The sequence below is a fragment of the Centruroides vittatus genome, unplaced genomic scaffold (genome assembly GCF_030686945.1).
Source record: "Centruroides vittatus isolate TY-2023 unplaced genomic scaffold, ASM3068694v2 contig_2273, whole genome shotgun sequence".
In the NCBI taxonomy this organism is placed as follows: Eukaryota; Metazoa; Arthropoda; class Arachnida; order Scorpiones; family Buthidae; genus Centruroides; species Centruroides vittatus.
In genome coordinates, this window is record NW_027121419.1 from 146126 (window position 1) to 162112 (window position 15987).

Here is a 15987-nt window from a genome sequence, read left to right on the forward strand (position 1 = left end):
ACAGCATCTGTAAGGCGACCTTCTCACCGGAAAGTGTATTAGAACAATAACGTTGATTATTTTAGATTATCTGTTTACTGGTAATCACATACAAATTAAAACTCTGCACGCTTTCGTCACATCAAACATGGAAATATGATTTCAGAAGAATCCGTAAAATGTGCTTATGTGTATAAAATGCCAACTCGAGGTTGCTCGAAATTTACAAAAATGCACTTAATATAAAAAGCTTCGGGATCATCCTTCGTGTCTATTTTACACGGCTCTATTCCATACGTGGAAATTTCTATTGTTTTTAAACGATATTCCTTTTACAAAGTTGACAAAATATGCAAAATTTTACGGCTCAAGTCGTACCCGAGGACTCAATCCTGTTCGAGTTTTTCGATTTGGTCCACGTCTTCGGCATCCAATAGGGTGATCTTGCGCTCTGAAACAGAAAATTCGCAACGTTTAAAATTTTCGTTCGTGTTCAAACTTAAAAATCGTCTAACTACTAAACAAAAATACAAAAATTTACTATAGTATTTGTTTAAATTAATTTAACAAAAGTCGAGAAATAAAAAATATTTTTGAGTGTGCAGTATAACAATTAAAACATTTGTTTTTCTGCACACATTTACGTGTTAAAGAAAACACGAAAACTTACTGAAGTAATCTTCAATTTTTTCTAACATGTCCATTGTTCTTTTTCCATCTATCATGTTTATGGCAATTCCAGGTTTTCCGAACCTGCCCGTACGCCCAATTCGATGAAGGTAGGTCTGGCAATCCACGTGACCATGCTGATCGACGGGCAAATCAAAGTTTACCACTAAAGTAACTTGTTCGATATCGATACCTATGGAAAAAAATTGCATCTTATTAATATTATGTCCAAGTGAATGCAATTTCCATTAATTTAACAATAATAAGAACTCGCATACCTCTCGCACAAACGTTGGTCGTAATGAGGACCTTCACTTTTGCATCTCTAAACATCTCGATGACAGCAATTCGTTGCTCGATGGACAAATCGCCGGATAAAAGGCCAACTGCGTGTCCCTCTTTTCTCATCTTTTCGGACAGCCAAGCAGCGGCTCGTCTCGTCTGCAATATTAATTTAAAATATTTCAACTTTTTATTATAGGAAATGAAATATCTAATGAGTATTTTCTCATTTCTCTGCTCGTTACGCAAACTTTTGCCTTAAATATAAATGATATTCAACGGCGTATTAACAATTCCTTACAAAAACATTTTAAATACAAGTTTAATTTTCGTCTAATTTTCCATAATTAATTAATTCGCGATTACTAGTTTACAATATACACGAATAAACAAAACTTACCTGGCAAAATATAATTGCCTGGCCAATGGATAAAACTCCGTAAATATTCGCTAACGCATTAAATTTCTCCTCGATATTTCGGCAAAGCACGTAATACTGTTTGATGTTGTTCAGGCTCTCGTCTTCTTTCTTCAGCCGTAAAACAACTGCATTAGGCACAATCAATTCGGCAAAAGCCACGATTTCTTCGGTGTAAGTGGCAGAAAACATCATCACCTGGCACTCGGGTGAAAGTTGACTGTTAAAAACACAAGCCATTAATTCTTTCATCGACCACTCGCAGGCCGTATTTAAAAAGCTAAAAATAACTTAATGTCTCGCTAATGTCCTAGGTAAGAGGCGAAGACTCTCTTTTTAATTTTACAGGGGATTTCATTAAAAAAAGGCTAACTTACTTGTGAATTCGGATCGATTGATCGTGATAGCCGTGGGTGGCGATCATGATATCGGCTTCATCCAGTACAAACACCTTAATTTTCTTCGGGTCGAACAATTTGAATCTCCTGCTCCAATCTAACATTTTGCCGGGGGTTCCAATAATAACTTGCTCCGATATCTTTTCACCTCTGCCCACTAAAGGCAAAAAATAAGCGATTATTTCACGATTACTTTCGTAAATGTAAAGGTTCCAGTGGCCCTCCTCGTTGCCCAATACTCATCAGTGAAGCAGGAATATTGGTGAGTAAGAGGCTGTCGGATGGATCGTTACTCGGACAGAAAGACGATAATATTTTAAAACAAGACTTACGTGTTTGTCCTTTTACTCCAAGACGAATTCCAATTTTCGGACAGAACTTTGTCATTTGCTTTGCAACACATCCGGTCTGTTCTGCTAACTCGTAGGTTGGCGACAGAATTAATAACTGAATTCGAAATAAAATGAATTCAATTTACAAATTTTAAAAGTTTCTATTTGCTTTCCAAATTTAATTCTTTGACAAGTTTCTTATATTAAATAAAATTAACATAAATTACCTGTGGAAATCTCTTATGTGGATCCACTCTGTTCAAACCGGCCAGCAAAAAAGCGGCAGTTTTTCCAGTACCACTCTGAGACTGAGCAATCAGATTTTGAGGTCTGTTTTATGACAAAAATTATCGAAATTACGTACTTTATAATTACAAACTGCACATTTATAAATAAAGTAGAAAAGTAAATGTACTTACGGATCCGCCAGTAACGTCGGAACTGTTGTTTCTTGTATTTTAGATGGCGCATTGAATCCCATTTCGTAAACACCTCTCAGAAGTTCTGGACGCCTGCACATGCGAATAGAAATGTGTAATTTGTATTATCACGTTACTAAAATATAACAAAATAATTGTAAAAGTAACAATTGATGAGATATTATGTACAATTTACAGTCAAAATTTCTAATTGTTTACTGCATTCCGTTTACGCTTTAAAGTCATTTCCTTCGCGTATTTACAGAAATATCCAATAAAGAATTGAAAAACTCATCTAAAATTATACCGTTTTGAACATAAATTTATAGCCACGTCAATTAATACTATAAGGAATAACACTTTTCACTTAAATATATGCCCGATACATAATATTTATTTTAAAGTGTTGAAAATTACACTTACAAGTTTAATTCTTCGAAAGATTTGACGGAAAATAAAGGAGAATTTGGGTTCTTTCTCTCGACTTCCAAGTTTTGAGAGGTACGAACAAGTTTCGTATGTAGAAATTTTCTCATTAACGATGTTTCGGCAAGGGAAATTTCTAAAAACGTAAGAAAAATATTCAATTTCTTCAATAGAATAATATTCGTGTAATACGGTTAATCGCTTTAGCATTAATATGTGAAAAATTGCTAGAATTTAGAAAAAACAAAGAAATTTAATGGATTTAAATCACTTCGTTGCTAATTTTTAAGCGATAACAACAAAATTCATCGTACCAGCTTCGTCGGGTTCGCCATTAACAATAGAATTTTCAGGAAAAACGTTTGCTGCAATCTTCACCGCGGGTGCCAAGTCATTTGCAGATTCGATCTTTATACTTTCAATCTGTAAAATATAATTAAAAAGTATTTAAACTCTCATCTCTTCATTATTAAAATTAAGGAAGGATTTTGTTCGATTTGACTCTAAGTTGGACTTTTTTAAAGTACACATCATACAGGAAGCATCTATGTTTGGTTTAACCGCTTACCTTCTGCGATAGACTTTTCTCTCGATCTTCTGTCCGTAGACCGCAACCTGCCATCTTTCCATCCATATTTAGCTTCCAAATAACAGATTAAAAGATATTTTAAAGAACTTCTTCAATCACAGACAACTATCGAAGTGAACTCCGTAGATTCTCGCTCCCAACTGACCAACGTCACTCTCTCGAAAGACAGACAATGTCACCTGGCGTCAAAAAGTTATTGTAGGGGCTCGAACAAAGCCTTTCGGTGCCGTGTGCAAAAGTGTGTCTCGCATACGTTAATTAGTTAAACGAACTAAGACCCCCAACTAAGCAAAACACCTGGAGCGTGAAAATACGCACAAGTAGCATTGTCTTTAAGCCTAGCCATAAGTAAATGGCCTTTTCTTTTCCATTAAATAATAATATGCTTAAAAGCACGAGGCCTTAATTGATCTATAACCTTCGTAGGGTGAAGCGGTATACGCGAATATCTTCAGCTTTGAATCAAGCTCTATACAGAGGAAAGTTAGAAATTAACTAATGAATATCGAATGAAATTTTGACGAAAACGAGTTTTATTCTCCAAATTTAACGTAATTAATGTGATTGAAATTATTATTACACTTAAAAGCCTTAAAATATCACAGAGATATTCTGTATACATTACATAGAATGTATTATGAATTCAAAAAAATATGTTATTAAAGTATCCGAGGAGTTTCTGTTCCTAGATATTGATCTGTATTTATGAGGTGAAAGTAAATTGCTCCTTTTACAGACACCCACGAATCAAGAATATTTTTATTTGTTTTAAAATGCATTCTATTGTTCTATTCGCAAGCCCCTTGCGGCTAAATCCACTTATCTCACTGGTCACAGGTGGGATACGGTTGCCTTCGACCCGCCATTAAAATGAGAAATTTCTGGAATGGCACGTAGTTTCCTGGAATGTATTTTCCGGAAATCTTTTTCGACTCGGGGTAGGGCACGAAGTTACAATTGGCGAAAATATAGAAAATAGTATTGTCTTTCTCACAATACAACAATTCTTTGGCAATCCGTTAATTCAGCCGGAGCGTATAATTCTAATATTATTAAACATATTTGTTTTTACAACAACAAAAGAGTCTTAAACAATACGTCAGGACTTATCATACACTAGCAAGCAAATATCTAAAACACTTATTAAGCTTTGGTTATCGCAAAACGCTATAATTTAAATACTACAATTATTACGATTATTACGAACTTTAGCCCTTTCTTCAGTTTAAATATTTTTACACATAAAACCGATGAACTTTATAAAAATCCAGCAACGAGTTGCATTAACTACATTTAAAACTTTTACCATTTAACAATAAGCCATTAATCTCTTCATTATAGAGAACCAATCGAACGACCGAGTACGTGTGGTCAGTGCAGTTCGTGGGGTTACGGTATAAGCGAATTTGAAACGGTAATAATCTATAAGCTGAAAAACTTACACATGAAGCGACTAAAATGGTGATATTGAGGTATATTCTACACGTTCGTGCAAGTATTAAAGTTCAATACACTACTCGAAATGGGGAAGGTCAACATGTATGATCTTTCGAAAGAAGTAGTTAGGGTTCGGTGAAGTACGAGAAGTAAAATATCCACAAAGCTCTTTGACAACAACACCCGTTTTAAATAACCCCCCGTGTGACGTAATATATTGTCGAGATGTTTACAGCGCAATTGTAAAGTTGTCGACACGGTTTTTTAAATATTTGATTGTTAATAGTTTTATCATTTTATCGTTTTGTAATATGTTTCTTCGGTTGTTCAGTTGCGGCAACGCAACACTTGGCGATCTGCCTAGGGGGATGCCTTCCGGGAGATCTTTTTAAGGGTAACTGGCCCTTATTCGGGCGTTACAGAGGTGGGAAAAACCCGGAAAACTCCGCGTGACCAGCTCGTCTTGGCGAATCCACGACCCAACTCCCGGTGTTCGGGGAACGGAACCGCTCGGCCACCGGTAGCCCGACTCTTGTAATAAATTCTTTAGGACAATTTTTTTTCCTTATATTTGACAGATGCTCACTTAACTGACCAGGGCTATTAACAACGTTGTCGAAGTGCATTTTAAAAGATACATAAAACATTAATTGTTTCCCGTGTGTGACAACCCTTTCATTGTAATAATATTCTACGTATGCGTAATAAAATATATTTGTTTTTAAAAATCTTTTAATACTTTTCATTATTATAAAATGGGAAAAAGCTTAGTTTCGAAGTTTGACAAAAAATAAAATAAAATAAATGCTAATAACGAGTAAAACCTTTATTAAGCCGGACCCCACTGGAAATACGACGAACAACACCACTATATCTGCCCACCCGTCGACCTTTAACCACTAAAATTTAACAGCATTAATTCACCTAATACACAGACCTCGCTGCCAAATTTCACAAATTTTGAACAGGACCTTTTATGCTTTAAAGTGAATGAACAAAATCGTTCTCTCCTACTCACACATACACGAATTTTTTGCATGTTAGCGACGTTACGAGGTTCCATGACACGAAAAATATAAAAAAAATTTCGGCGGGTCATATTTTGACCATTCGGCATACTTTCACTCTTATATACAATAGATCCTGAAAAGTGAAAGTGCTGAAGTAAACTTAATTCTTTTAGATCACACTCGGTAGATTTTACTTTCTATTTTTTGTCATAGAATCCAGTTTGTTTCTCATTTCCCGGTATTTTGCTTGTCCCGGGATACGATTAATTATTTTCAAGATATACAAAATATCACGAAATCAAGAGATATGATTATTTTTAATTTTTTAAAGTAATTTAAAACGTTCCGCAACCTCCAAAATCATATTAATAATGCCGTGTAAGATATATATTAAAAATTTCCTTTGAATTACGTAGAAATTTTCACAAATGGAGAAAAGTTTGCTAGAAACTGCATACAACAAAATGCTTTGAATTGAGTTGAAAATTTGAAAAAAAAATTGAACTTAGATCAAACTTCTAACTTAAAAGGTAATTTTCGTTTTTTAAATAAAACATAATAGAAAATATTATTGTAAATTTTTATAATAAGATTTTAAAAAGCAAAGATGGTCAATTCTCCAATCACTCGATCTGGTTCTTATTTAATTAATAAAAAGTCTTGCTACCAAGAATTCCCTTGCCGATTCAATCGATGTGGGTGGAATCGTTTTTAATGCATTTAAGAGAAGACGGATGTTATGTGTTTTTTCACCCGTAGCCTGAAAGATTTCTACTTCTTTTGCTCTCTAGTATTCGCGATCTGTTTACCTCGGCTGCTTTAATAGAAACATCAAGCTTATAGCCCGATAACTCGGCAGTTGGTCTGTCTTTAATAATCGGGTTTATGAAGAAAAACTTCATACTCGCAGACTCCGTACTCGTTTGTATCCTGGCCCAATTTGCACAACTTGACGTTACGCAGTTATAAGAAGCTACCGGGCATGGTTAAAAATTAAGACAGCGTAAGCGCAATTATTACAGTTTCCGACAAGTAAAGAATTTTCAGAGTCCTGCAACAAATAAGCTACGTATCGATTATTGACCATTTGTGACGTGCCATAACGAGGAGAAATGGAAAAAAAACTAAGTAGGTTTAAAATTAATAAATACAAATTTATTCTGACAGTTTATGAGTTAATTATACTTTCTATTTGCAAAATTTCCTCGACTTTAACACAAAATAAGAAAAAAAAATGAACTTTTAAGAAATTTGCGGGATTTCCCAGGATGAGAAAAATTTCCCGGGTTAATAAAACAACCGGGATCCCGGGATCCCGTTTGAGAAACCTTACTGGTAAGTAAACAGAATACCAATAAAATCCAAATAGGAGTTACGTGATTCTCAAGACATAATTAGAAAAATCTGAAAGCAAACTTAATTGTCTGCTAATCTTAATCTAAATCTTAAAGCAAAACTGTCTGCTAATCTAAATTAAAATAATGTGAGAACACTACAAATCCTGTATGAATCCATTTTTTCAATAGAATTGAATATTTTCATCCACTATTCATGCAGCTAGTCAGATGAGTGAGGCAAAAGTATGTGTGTTTTGAGAAATTTGATTCGAAAACAACTATTGATTTTTGGAAATTTTAGATACATTTTGTGGCCCAGACATTTTAGGCTTTGTTCACTGTTAGGCTGACTCCATTGCAAATTACGCTCAATCACAACAGACAGAATTGAACTGATTCTATAATCTACACTGCTGGAAATAAAGAAATAGATTAATAAATTAGTTTAATTGTCAGAAAAACAAAATTAAAGATCTTTATTTTAATACATGACAAACGTTAATTTTATTCATTTTATTTATTTAGGATATGAATCTAATGGTCCAATTGATTCCATCCAAGGCATTGATATAGGAAATGTTTGTTCCGTTGGTGGAGGAGCTTACGGCCTAATGGATCTCGGCAATCTTGATTTTGAAGGTTTAGATCCTGGACTTCAGCATCAACAGCAACAAGATGCAAATCATCAGATTACAGCTTGGTATGATACTGATCTGTAGATGCCAAAATTTCATGCATTCCATTATTTGTGCATTATTTCCATTTGAAAGCTACCAAATTAAATATACATTGCTTTAAATTTTATAATTTTAATTCAGCAAGGCTTCCAGATAAGTAATCTTTCTAATTATACATTGATATATGTGATATTTTTGTCTTTATCATAGAGCCAAAGGTATATACTCATTTTACAGCAATCTTATATTGATTGTTGGTTTTTTTTATAATAATCATCAGAATAAAAACAGTATTGTTTTGTGTTTTTGTATTTGTAAAAAGTCTTCATTTTGTCATAGAAAAAATTTTAATCCAATTATTATGAATCATACTATTATCATTTCATAATTTGAATACACTATTTTATAACTATACATTTATAACATCATCAATAGAAAATGAAATTTTTTTATTCCTTTTAAAAAAAAACAAAGAATAAACTGCTTTTGCTACTATTCTCTTGAAAAAGTATTTTTATATTTCATAGACAAATTTTAATCACCATGTTTGTGTAATTACTTATTTTTTGACTAATTCACATATTTGAAAATTTTAAAAAAATATTTGTAATAAACAATATTTTGATAATATTTTAAAATTAAAGACAAATGAGTGTTCTCAAATTTGTAGTTTGTTACATTATTTTTTCACTTTTGCAGCTTATATTATCCAAAAATTCATTGAATTAGCGCCTTTTAAAAGTGCACTTACTTTATTTCAATGAATGAATAAAGAATAATTTGTCAAATTTGATATTATTTGATTATTATTCTTTTGCATTCTAAAATGTAGTTGACGTTTATTAATTTTTAGATACATTTTTGTTTATTATTTCATATGACAATATCTACTCTCAAGAAATCCCATTCGAACTTCACACCATCACTTTTAGAAAACTGTTGGTCTGATCTGCATGACAAATGATTTAATTTTGTTCTTTATATTGGCCAAATTGTTTTTGTTCTTTTGTTCATTCATTTAGATAGTTTAAGTGTACTTTAATCAGCTGAAATAACGTAATATTGCTGTTAATGATTTATATTGATAGTTTGTAAACAAATAAGACAGAAAAAAAAACATGTATGACATACTGATACTTTGTCTTCCATCCATCTTTGTGCCTGTATTTTATATGTTACATTTATTTGTAAAGATTTATAAACTTGCTTACAATCGAGAAAACGTCTAAATATAATGCTTACATTTTTATCATATATTTTCTTAAAGAATTTAGAGACTATTTAATTAGTTATTTAAGTTAGTTTGATGCAAAATAAACAAATCACGTTGGCTATTATGCTTTATGTAATTTAGCGCGCACATGATAATTTCTCTCTCAATTTATTTCAATAATAAATTCTGCTGAGAGCTCTAATACATCTAATATGAATAATTAATAAAATCATAAGAATTTAAAACCTTTTTGTTAGACTTTACAGCTAATTTACACGATGTAATATTTTAATTATCGTTCGTGTTATTTTCTGAATACATTTCTTCTAAAATTAATTAAAATTTTAAAAAAGCAGACAAGGATATAAACACATTAGAGTATGTAATTATTTGAAAATAATTCTGTAATAATTCTCCATTCCAAATAATTTTTGAAATATTTATTTCAAATAAATTTTTCAAAAATAATTAATGCAGGTAGATGGATAGACAAATACTAATATTAAATTATTTAAAAATGAAATTCGGTAAGAATTATATTGTCTCAATAGCATGCAATTTGATGATAAATATTGTCTTTGTCAATAAAATAAAGTGAATTTGTACATTGCAGTTCGGTACATTTCAGATATTTTTAATCGGCCTTTCTATTTCTAAATTAAATCAGTAAATTACATAATATTTTTTCTCGGCTTACAATATGCCATTTTATTAATTTCAGTACTCAAAATTTAAAGTGAAAAAAGATAAAATATTTTCAAGCATTTAGAATGTTTTGATTAATAAAATATAAAATAATGAAGGACAAATGTTTGATTTCCTGATTTGATTTGGAAAACTTTACAAGACAGTTTAACTACTATAAATAATAATTGATGTAATGTTATCAAAGCCTTATGAATCTGTGTGTGATGGATAAAATTACAAATATATTTCATAAAAGAAAATAATTAATTGTAAAAAATTTTATAATTTTTATCAGAAAATAATAATTATTTTTTCTATATATATATAAATGAATATATCTTGCTTGATATACATTTCAAAATCAATTCTGATGTATTTTATATTTCATATTTTTATACAGTGTTTTATTTTATCACGTGAAAAAACAAATAAAACATTTTTATACTAAATAATTCGTAAATAAAAATAGAAAAGAAAAAAAAGGTATACTTAAATATACCTTGTCTTTTATATTTATACATTTTAAATATTAATATAGAACTTTTATTCTAAATCATTCGAAATGTTCACAAAGAAAATTTTATATCAAAACATTTTGCTGTGAATATATGTAGTGTGCTTTCATAATTTATTAATAATGTAGAAACAAATGCAAAATATTTTAAAATTTTCAAATAGAATGCTATCAAAACTTTTAAATGGCAAAATTCTTACTCTTGCCATAAGTATCAGAAGTATTAATGAGTGTGTTGTCTGGTATAATGGCTTCAGTACAGCTAGACGAACAAGCCAATGATGTAGTTTGTTTCGTTGGAAACAAGTTTTGTCGGTGGCTCGTTTATCCAATTGTATTAAAGCCGCTTTACTGGGCAACACGTCCAATATAAAATACAATTTAGCCATTAAATTAAGCAGCTTATATCATTGAATTATGTTTTATGTTATACTATTACTCCTAATTAAATTTTTATATATAAAAAAATGATAACAATTGGATAAAATTTTTGTTTTTAATTATGTATTTTTTAAAATTTAAAATCAATCTAAATGTTCTATTCAATTTTGTTTTTTGTATATTGTCTATTATATATGGCAATGTGTTGTCTCAGTAAGAATGTAAGCAATCTTTTATTTAGAAGAAATACAATTCTTTTTTTTATATTTAAATATAAAATAAAAATGTAAAACAATAGCACAATTTTTTATAGATATGAATGTTCCTATTTATGGCTTTTTTATATATACTACGGAGATGCAATTTTTATATTAAAATAATGTATACTGGTGCTGCTAATAAATATCTATAAAATAATTGTATCTGTTTTATTCAGAATGAGATGATCTGTCACTACTTTATATCCATTGTTTCTAATATTGTTCATAATATTTTAACACTTACATCGTCACGGTTGTTAAATGTCGGCCTAAGTGTAGGGTACATTCGGTGGGAACAACGCGCTTCATGTGGTAAACATAATTTTTTCGATATTAATTTAATAAATCGACTGTTAAAATGATAATAATCCATCAAATACGTGTTGTAATTATAACTGTCTATACAACCACAACACGTGGAATTAGAAAGGTAATTCATTCCCTCTACCCATATAAATCATGTAGTGACAAGTTATTTGTTGCTATAAAGCTGAATGGAGTAGATTCAAAATCCAATAATCGTGATTTAAATATTGATATAAATTCCCTCCGGTGTCCGTCTATCTGTGTGTCCTATAATTTCTAGAATTAGATACATGAAAGTCGAAAGCAGATATGGAAAGCTTTGGGGGAGGAGGTCGCATTAGCTATATATGAACTTCCGAAATCAGGTTATTTCAATTCAAATATTTTCTACTGAATGCCAGTCATTTATTTAGATGACCGGCATTCAATTTAATTCTATTGTCAACAGAAAAACTACGATGTACAGAGACAAGATATTGTGACGTTATCAAAATAAATAACTGCTGCTTCTATTATTCCTACGCGAAAATAAGCCAATGCTTATATTCATCCTTTCTTATAATAATAAAATAAACGAAAACACGCAACTCTTCGCTTGCCCTTCGTTATTTTCAAACGAATGGCAACCCAGAACTCACCACGGGGAGGTGGCTGCGTCAGAGTTCCACTGAGAGTTGGAAAGAATGCAACTCCACACGTGATTAACATCACTTGTGCAGTTTTATTCGTCCTAACTCACACTTGAATAACAAGTGCTTAACGATAACGATTCTTCGTCTTCTCTTCGCGGTTCAGTATTTTCTCCTCCAACAATGGATTCTAACAATTGGTTACTTTCGACAAATACGTGACGTGTTACTTCATAGCATTAATCGAGTTGAATTATTTTACTTTAAAAATTAAAATTTTTCTATTTTCTAATAAATAGAATTATAAAAATCTACAGATGTCAAGTGAATCCACTTATTCTAATGTTATCTTGTGTTTTGGAAAGTTCAAACAGCAATTCGTATTACACAACTACACATGGATTTTTTTTTCTTTTATTGACATTTTGGGTTCAGGGGCTCCGAAAATGTGGAAATTTGCAAATAACTCTGAAAGGCAAATTTGACAAGATTTCAGAACTTTGCCTTGTTATGTGTACCAGTACACGAAACATCAGTGAAAATAAAACGTATTTTTAACCCACGAGTATTTTCACCATTAAAAAGGAAACGATATGCAAAAATTAAAAATATAATCGTATATTTTAATGTCATGCCGATAATTTCACTATTTTAAAATAAAAACTGGCCTCAGTAAGACACTACGTGGCCCAACTCATATTTTAGACACCCTTTGGATGGTCAACATAAACATTGGCGCATCAAAGCTATAGTTGCCAAGTAAAATTAAAATTTTACTTGGCAACCATAGCTTTGAGCTCTTTAAATTTCCCAAAAGCTACGCAACTAAAATTCCCTAAATCTAGGGTAAATCTGTAGATTTTTATGTCTGGTGTCGACTCCAACATGAACGTCGAGACCAGATATGGAAATCGTAAGAGAAAGGGGACCAGATTAACTATTTAGGAACTTAGATTTGTACCGCAAGTCACATTATTTCAATTCAAAAATTTGATCCGAACGGAATTAGATACATAACCGGCAGGACTCTATTTCTAATAGGAAAAATATGATGTACGGAGGACATAACACTACTACTACTACACTCCAGGAAGACAAGTGCTGTGCGCTACCTCTCGCAGTAATGGCATAATGGCATGTCTATTTCGCGCTAAATCATTGTGGCAGTAATTCAATGAATATAATATACATTTTTTAAAATTATATCCTTTTTTGTAAGAATTATATTTAGTTAATTATTTTTAAATTTTTCCGATAGATGGCGATACTTGTAAGAACAGCAATCGAAAGTAGACAGAAATTAATCCATAGATACAATATATAGATCCACAGATTAATCCAGTGGCGTGCCGTCATTGGAAGCGGTGGAAGCGCCGCATCCACCTTCCAATGACCTTCCCTTGTATTTTCTAAAATATAAATTTTCATATTTTAACGTACTTTGAATTAATTAAAATTAATATTTTATTATAACTGCATTATGTATCTTATTAAAAAATTCTATACTACATTTGAAACATGTGAAAAAAACGATAAGATTGCTATTGTATATTCGAATATCAGTGGCGGAATGGAAGCGTTTTCGAGACACCTTTCGGGTGTACTATAGATTACCCCCTATGGAATTTCAGGACTTTGATTATATATTGGAACTCAGGGGACCGAGTTCGACGGTACCCTATTTTTGAACCGGAGACGAAAAATAAAAAAAGTTATCATACTTTTTCACTTACCATACTTTTTTAATGCTCTCATGAAGACGGCACCATAGTTGCTAGTACTGCCATCTTGCGGTAAAGTCTGCAAATCATGACGTCGGACTACGGTCATCTCCAGTAGGGTTAAACACGCGATACGAGAGCGGAGAGAGCGACGCGACTTCCGATCATCGAGCGATCGCCATTTCGGTTAATGTTACTTATGGCAGCGAACGTGGCGGCCGTTCCGACTGTTCGTGCTCTCGACTGACCTCCCGGAGGGGAGCCGCCGGCATGCCACCATGTGCTAAACGTCACTAGTTATTGATTCACGGTAGTTATTGAACAAAGTAAAAAAGGGGGAAAACGTCTACTAAAGGCGATTTTAACGGCGACGCGACTACCGATCGCGATAGCGAGACCGACTTAGCATTGAAAGCGACGCGACTCCCTATCATCGCGCGATCGCTGAAAAAAAGTATGATAACTTTTTAATTTTTCGTCTCCGGTTCAAAAGTAGGGTATCGTTGAACTCGTCTCGGTCTCCTGAGTTCAGATATATACTCAAAGTCCCGAAATTCCATAGCTAGTAATCTATAGTATCCCCAGCTTTCAAAGCGAGAATAACTGAATGATGTAAAGCAGCCAGAGGGCATTGGTGCATGCGCTTTACAGAGCACCAACCTCAGCCGGTTTAGCCAGTGGAAGCTATACACGTGTAACGCTTCCAACGATTCTATCTCTTAGCCACTGGCAGGGAGCTATCCAAGTGAATTGTTTATGAATGCTCTTTACTTTTTAAATCTATGTTATTTTTATGTACGTTTTTTGCAAAGTTATATTTAATTACAGTATAATTAAAAGAAAATTATAATTATATTGACAGATTTTCAGACAAAATCTTCGCAATTTTTATCACTTTTACATGTTTTTCATAATATTAAAATTATTAACAATTTTTTTCCGAGCGTGTTCTAATTCTTTAATTTAAGTAAATTTTATGAAAAATTTTTTGATTTATCTAAATTACGTAGCGAATCGCAATATTTATATTCGTGTCCGGACTATATTGACAAGTGACTGTTAAACATAAAACATATTATAATTAATGTCGATCCGAACAAAGACGTACTAAAAGAATTATATGATTTAATATCATTAATATTTACGGTACCATCTACCGGTGGGTCTCTTGAGCGCAGTTGTTCGACCACGGAGCGAATTCATACATTGGCCAGGAACATCCGGTCAGAAGAAAGATTGTCGTCGCTTGCGTTGCTTTCGATATAAAAAGTGCTTTTAAATATGTTGATGGAGTCGACGAACTGCGACTTTTATGATAAAGTAATTAACGACTTTGCGGAAAAAATCGTGAATAGAGTTAGTTTATAAAAAATTAATAAAACGAAGTTTTCTATCATTGTATCATATCAATTTGTATTATTTGTATTTTAGAACTAAAATACATAAACTGTTTATTTTTGTCATTTCCAGTATTTGTTTAAAACTTTTATGGAAATGTCATGTACCGGACAAGTCTGACCCGTCACGAAAGACGCGAAAAAACGGTTAATTTAGAGAAAAATTTATTAGTTTAAAAAAACACAGGAAAAAGTCGTTTGTAGTCCGACACCCATTGTTTATATCAAACTGCCAGGCAGAAACCATAAATCGCGGAAGGAAGTCGTCCTATGATCGGTGGAAGATCGAATTCGTCTTCGATTTTGACTTTTCTCACTCTCCAGGTAAGTCTCGTTGCGTTTAGTAACCATGAACCAACCACTCGGGAAGCGTGATTGAGGGAGAACGACCAATCAAAATGGATGAAAGAAAGAACGGAGATTGATATAATATCCGACAATCGAAAACACCTGGCACTTGGTTAACGTTCCGAATAACCAAAACGCCGTGTGTCAACGAGCAAAAAAAAAAAAACAACAATTTCTTGTCTATTGTGCCAACCTCTAACCCGTGCCACATCGGACTTAGACCGTCTCCCCCGACGCCAACGGACAAAGTCTCTCCGTGCCTTACAGACTCGTCAATGCCACTGTCCCGGGGCCACCTTCGATCGACCATCAAAGAACCACATCGACGCTAAGGACGTCCGAACGGCTGATTGTCCTAAAGCAAACAATTTTGTACATGTTAAAATAAATAATTTTTGTCAGTTATTTGTCGTCTTTGTCTCTACAGCCACCACCCATGTACGAATGGACCCTAGACTATTACTGACGTGCAATTAACTGATTGTCCCTGAAAGTCGGCTTCTTACAGAAACACAGCGTCCCTATCATCAAATGTCACGGCACGCCACTGGATTAAGT

General features: G+C 32.6%; 2 protein-coding genes across 2 annotated transcripts in view; one reads left to right on the forward strand and one right to left on the reverse strand.

Annotated features, from left to right (window-relative positions):
- Positions 1-285: 285 nt before the first annotated feature.
- Positions 286-3033, reverse strand: LOC136971033 (ATP-dependent RNA helicase DDX19A-like). The gene is made up of 9 exons (XM_067265526.1): positions 2921-3033; positions 2498-2590; positions 2306-2408; positions 2079-2193; positions 1726-1903; positions 1331-1568; positions 927-1089; positions 650-841; positions 286-430 (listed from the first exon to the last, which is right to left on the reverse strand). The coding sequence occupies exons 1-9, from the start codon at positions 3031-3033 to the stop codon at positions 366-368; spliced, it is 1260 nt and encodes a 419-aa protein (XP_067121627.1). The 3' UTR covers positions 286-365.
- Positions 3034-5972: 2939 nt separating this feature from the next.
- mRpS34 (mitochondrial ribosomal protein S34) overlaps positions 5973-15987 on the forward strand; it is a 38561-nt gene continuing 28546 nt past the window's right edge. Inside the window, exon 1 of the mRNA XM_067265527.1 lies at positions 5973-5982. The gene's annotated coding sequence lies outside the window, so the exon portion shown is untranslated. The remainder of the gene's footprint in view (positions 5983-15987) is intronic.